The sequence below is a fragment of the Hemibagrus wyckioides genome, linkage group LG17, assembly GCF_019097595.1.
Source record: "Hemibagrus wyckioides isolate EC202008001 linkage group LG17, SWU_Hwy_1.0, whole genome shotgun sequence".
NCBI lineage: Eukaryota > Metazoa > Chordata > Actinopteri > Siluriformes > Bagridae > Hemibagrus > Hemibagrus wyckioides.
The window spans coordinates 1,235,705-1,241,477 of NC_080726.1; the positions used below are offsets into that span (position 1 = coordinate 1,235,705).

Genomic DNA, 5,773 nt, shown 5'->3' on the forward strand with positions numbered 1-5,773 from the left:
CAGGATCATCTCCTGTGACGTGGAGAGAAGTGTGTTTGGAGATAAAGCCTTTAAACTGCAGCTGTTCCTCACTGAAGTTCACACAGAAACCAGCAACATGTCTAGACATCCATCCATCCATTTACCCATTTATTTATCCCCCATCCATTCCTATATCCATACCTCCATCTCTCCATTCCCCATCTATCTGTCCATCTATCCATCTACGCATCTATCCATTCCCCATTCATCCATCTACCCATCCACCTATCTATCCATCTACACATTTATCCATTTCCCATCCATCCATCCAACCACCTATCTATCCATCTACCCATTTATCCATTCCCCATCCATCCATCCATCCACCTAGCTATCCATCTACCCATTTATCCATTCCCCATCCATCCATCCAACCACCTATCTATCCATCTACCCATTTATCCATTCCCCATCCATCCATCCATCCATCCATCCACCTAGCTATCCATCTACCCATTTATCCATTCCCCATCCATCCAACCATCCACCTATCTATCCATCTACCCATTTATTCATTCCCCATCCATCCATCCAACCACCTATCTATCCATCTACCCATTTATCCATTCCCCATCCATCCATCCACCTATCTATCCATTTATACACCCATCCATCCTTTTATCCATCCATCCACCTATACATACTGTACATTTCAATTTACCTATCCATCCATCCACCCATGTATCCAACCATCTACCCATCCAGCAATCTCTCAACCTGTCCATCTCTCCATCCTTCCATTCATCTATCTTTCCATCCATTTACCCTTCCATTCATTCATTCTTTTATTCCTCCCTCCATCCATACTTCTAACCTTTTATCCAATTTTTCTGTTTTCCTTCCACCCATCCACCCATCCATCCATCCACCCATCCATCCTTCCCTCCCTCCAGGTGTAGCTGGTTGTGTGATAAATTATTTCAGTATATCTGTCACTGTTCATTTTGACTGAATTATTTTTCCTCCTGTTCAGTGTTAAGAACTGGCTGTTGCTGGAAATGAAAGGCTCAGTGATCAGATGTAAGAGCTGCAGCTTTTCTTCTGCAGTCTGACGGTGAGGAACAGTGAGTTCTTGGAGTTCTGACCGATTATATCTTTGTCCTGTGTGGTGTGTGTCCTGCAGACGCGAGCTGTCCTCCCTGCGCTGGAGACTGGTGGTCATGTGACCCCACAGAGTTTCACTTCTGTTCCTGTGTCCCTCGATATTTCTGTAACGATGGAAGGCATCACTGCTCTGACGAACACATCTGCCCCAAAACCTAACAATTAAAACCCTCTCAGCATCTGGATGTTCCTCATCATGGCCCAGACTATCTACAATCTACACCTTCAGCTGATCCTGACAGACAGCAGCCTCAAACCTTTCACCTTCTGCTTCATAAATGATCTGTCGCTTTATGTCTGGGTTTATTAAAGGTTCTAGAAACATCTGGATCTTTGGCTTTACTGCTAGCTTACAGTGTTGTCTGGATTCAGCATCTTAAAGCAGAGTTAAAGCGGAGTAAAAGCAGGGTTAAAGCGGAGGTAAAGCGGAGTTGAAGCAGGGTTAAAGCGGAGGTAAAGCGGAGTAAAAGCAGGGTTAAAGCGGAGGTAAAGCGGAGTTGAAGCAGGGTTAAAGCAGGGTTAAAGCGGAGTAAAAGCAGGGTTAAAGCGGAGTTAAAGCGGAGTTAAAGTGGAGTAAAAGCAGGGTTAAAGCGGAGTTAAAGCGGAGTAAAAGCAGGGTTAAAGCGGAGTTAAAGCGGAGTTAAAGTGGAGTAAAAGCAGGGTTAAAGCGGAGTTAAAGTGGAGTAAAAGCAGGGTTAAAGCGGAGTTAAAGCGGAGTTAAAGTGGAGTAAAAGCAGGGTTAAAGCGGAGTTAAAGTGGAGTAAAAGCAGGGTTAAAGCGGAGTTAAAGCGGAGTTAAAGTGGAGTAAAAGCAGGGTTAAAGCGGAGTTAAAGTGGAGTAAAAGCAGGGTTAAAACGGAGTTAAAGCGGAGTTAAAGTGGAGTAAAAGCAGGGTTAAAGCGGAGTTAAAGCGGAGTTAAAGTGGAGTAAAAGCAGGGTTAAAGCGGAGTTAAAGCGGAGTAAAAGCAGGGTTAAAGCGGAGTTAAAGTGGAGTAAAAGCAGGGTTAAAGCGGAGTTAAAGCGGAGTTAAAGTGGAGTAAAAGCAGGGTTAAAGCGGAGTTAAAGCGGAGTTAAAGTGGAGTAAAAGCAGGGTTAAAGCGGAGTTAAAGTGGAGTAAAAGCAGGGTTAAAGCGGAGTTAAAGCGGAGTTAAAGTGGAGTAAAAGCAGGGTTAAAGCGGAGTTAAAGTGGAGTAAAAGCAGGGTTAAAGCGGAGTTAAAGCGGAGTAAAAGCAGGGTTAAAGCGGAGTTAAAGCGGAGTTAAAGTGGAGTAAAAGCAGGGTTAAAGCGGAGTTAAAGTGGAGTAAAAGCAGGGTTAAAGCGGAGTTAAAGCGGAGTTAAAGTGGAGTAAAAGCAGGGTTAAAGCGGAGTTAAAGCGGAGTTAAAGTGGAGTAAAAGCAGGGTTAAAGCGGAGTTAAAGTGGAGCAAAAGCAGGGTTAAAGCGGAGTTAAAGCGGAGTTAAAGTGGAGTAAAAGCAGGGTTAAAGCGGAGTTAAAGTGGAGTAAAAGCAGGGTTAAAGCGGAGTTAAAGTGGAGTAAAAGCAGGGTTAAAGCGGAGTTAAAGCGGAGTAAAAGCAGGGTTAAAGCGGAGTAAAAGCAGGGTTAAAGCGGAGTTAAAGCGGAGTAAAAGCAGGGTTAAAGCGGAGTTAAAGCAGAGTAAAAGCAGGGTTAAAGCGGAGTTAAAGTGGAGTAAAAGCAGGGTTAAAGCGGAGTTAAAGCGGAGTAAAAGCAGGGTTAAAGCGGAGTTAAAGCAGGGTTAAAGCGGAGTAAAAGCAGGGTTAAAGCGGAGTTAAAGCGGAGTAAAAGCAGGGTTAAAGCGGAGTTAAAGCAGAGTAAAAGCAGGGTTAAAGCGGAGTTAAAGCAGGGTTAAAGCGGAGTTAAAGCGGAGTAAAAGCGGAGTTAAAGCGGAGTAAAAGCAGGGTTAAAGCGGAGTTAAAGCGGAGTAAAAGCAGGGTTAAAGCGGAGTTAAAGCAGAGTAAAAGCAGGGTTAAAGCGGAGTTAAAGTGGAGTAAAAGCAGGGTTAAAGCGGAGTTAAAGCGGAGTAAAAGCAGGGTTAAAGCGGAGTTAAAGCAGGGTTAAAGCGGAGTAAAAGCAGGGTTAAAGCGGAGTTAAAGCGGAGTAAAAGCAGGGTTAAAGCGGAGTTAAAGCAGAGTAAAAGCAGGGTTAAAGCGGAGTTAAAGCAGGGTTAAAGCGGAGTTAAAGCGGAGTAAAAGCGGAGTTAAAGCGGAGTAAAAGCAGGGTTAAAGCAGAGTAAAAGCAGGGTTAAAGCGGAGTTAAAGCAGAGTAAAAGCAGGGTTAAAGCGGAGTTAAAGCAGGGTTAAAGCGGAGTAAAAGCAGGGTTAAAGCGGAGTAAAAGCGGAGTTAAAGCGGAGTAAAAGCAGGGTTAAAGCGGAGTTAAAGCGGAGTTAAAGCAGAGTAAAAGCAGGGTTAAAGCGGAGTCAAAGCGGAGTTAAAGCGGAGTAAAAGCAGGGTTAAAGCGGAGTAAAAGCAGAGTAAAAGCAGGGTTAAAGCAGAGTTAAAGCGGAGTAAAAGCAGGGTTAAAGCGGAGTTAAAGCAGAGTAAAAGCAGGGTTAAAGCGGAGTTAAAGCAGAGTAAAAGCAGGGTTAAAGCGGAGTTAAAGTGGAGTAAAAGCAGGGTTAAAGCGGAGTTAAAGCGGAGTAAAAGCAGGGTTAAAGCGGAGTTAAAGCAGGGTTAAAGCGGAGTAAAAGCAGGGTTAAAGCGGAGTTAAAGCGGAGTAAAAGCAGGGTTAAAGCGGAGTTAAAGCAGAGTAAAAGCAGGGTTAAAGCGGAGTTAAAGCAGGGTTAAAGCGGAGTTAAAGCGGAGTAAAAGCGGAGTTAAAGCGGAGTAAAAGCAGGGTTAAAGCAGAGTAAAAGCAGGGTTAAAGCGGAGTTAAAGCAGAGTAAAAGCAGGGTTAAAGCGGAGTTAAAGCAGGGTTAAAGCGGAGTAAAAGCAGGGTTAAAGCGGAGTAAAAGCGGAGTTAAAGCGGAGTAAAAGCAGGGTTAAAGCGGAGTTAAAGCGGAGTTAAAGCAGAGTAAAAGCAGGGTTAAAGCGGAGTCAAAGCGGAGTTAAAGCGGAGTAAAAGCAGGGTTAAAGCGGAGTAAAAGCAGAGTAAAAGCAGGGTTAAAGCAGAGTTAAAGCGGAGTAAAAGCAGGGTTAAAGCGGAGTTAAAGCAGAGTAAAAGCAGGGTTAAAGCGGAGTTAAAGCAGAGTAAAAGCAGGGTTAAAGCGGAGTTAAAGCAGGGTTAAAGCGGAGTAAAAGCAGGGTTAAAGCGGAGTAAAAGCGGAGTTAAAGCGGAGTAAAAGCAGGGTTAAAGCGGAGTTAAAGCGGAGTTAAAGCAGAGTAAAAGCAGGGTTAAAGCGGAGTCAAAGCGGAGTTAAAGCGGAGTAAAAGCAGGGTTAAAGCGGAGTAAAAGCAGAGTAAAAGCAGGGTTAAAGCAGAGTTAAAGCGGAGTAAAAGCAGGGTTAAAGCGGAGTTAAAGCAGAGTAAAAGCAGGGTTAAAGCGGAGTTAAAGCAGAGTAAAAGCAGGGTTAAAGCGGAGTTAAAGCAGGGTTAAAGCGGAGTTAAAGCGGAGTAAAAGCAGGGTTAAAGCGGAGTTAAAGCGGGGTTAAAGCAAGGTTAAAGTGGAGTTAAAGCAGAGTAAAAGCAAGGTTAAAGCGGAGTTAAAGCAGGGTTAAAGCGGAGTTAAAGCGGAGTAAAAGCAGGGTTAAAGCGGAGTAAAAGCAGGGTTAAAGCAGAGTAAAAGCAGGGTTAAAGCGGAGTAAAAGCAGGGTTAAAGCAGGGTTAAAGCGGAGTAAAAGCAGGGTTAAAGCGGAGTAAAAGCAGGGTTAAAGCGGAGTAAAAGCAGGGTTAAAGCAGAGTAAAAGCAGGGTTAAAGCGGAGTAAAAGCAGGGTTAAAGCGGAGTTAAAGCAGAGTAAAAGCAGGGTTAAAGCGGAGTTAAAGCGGAGTAAAAGCAGGGTTAAAGCGGAGTTAAAGTGGAGTAAAAGCAGAGTAAAAGCAGGTTAAAGCAGAGTCAAAGCGGAGTTAAAGCAGAGTAAAAGCAGGGTTAAAGCGGAGTAAAAGCGGAGTTAAAGCGGAGTAAAAGCGGAGTTAAAGCGGAGTTAAAGCAGAGTAAAAGCAGGGTTAAAGCGGAGTTAAAGCGGAGTTAAAGCAGAGTAAAAGCAGGGTTAAAGCGGAGTCAAAGCAGAGTAAAAGCAGGGTTAAAGCGGAGTCAAAGCGGAGTTAAAGCAGAGTAAAAGCAGGGTTAAAGCGGCGTAAAAGCAGGGTTAAAGCGGAGTTAAAGCGGGGTTAAAGCAGGGTTAAAGCGGAGTTAAAGCAGAGTAAAAGCAGGGTTAAAGCGGAGTCAAAGCGGAGTTAAAGCAGAGTAAAAGCAGGGTTAAAGCGGCGTAAAAGCAGGGTTAAAGCGGAGTTAAAGCGGGGTTAAAGCAGGGTTAAAGCGGAGTTAAAGCGGAGTAAAAGCGGAGTAAAAGCAGGGTTAAAGCGGAGTTAAAGCGGAGTTAAAGCGGGGTTAAAGCGGAGTTAAAGCGGGGTTAAAGCGGGGTTAAAGCAGGGTTAAAGCAGGGTTAAAGCGGAGTTAAAGCGGGGTTAAAGCGATGAAAACTCGGGGTTCAGCTCAGTGTGAAGTGCAAGAGTATGGAAGCATTACTAACATCACC

The 5,773-nt window shown here is 44.3% G+C and overlaps 1 protein-coding gene across 1 annotated transcript in view; it reads left to right on the forward strand.

Moving 5' to 3' along the window:
• LOC131368227 (low-density lipoprotein receptor class A domain-containing protein 1-like) overlaps nt 1-1,284 on the forward strand; it is a 2,122-nt gene extending 838 nt beyond the window's left edge. The window contains exon 4 of the mRNA XM_058414223.1: nt 1,145-1,284. Within this exon, the coding sequence (XP_058270206.1) occupies nt 1,145-1,284 (140 nt within the window). The remainder of the gene's footprint in view (nt 1-1,144) is intronic.
• Nucleotides 1,285-5,773: the final 4,489 nt, after the last annotated feature.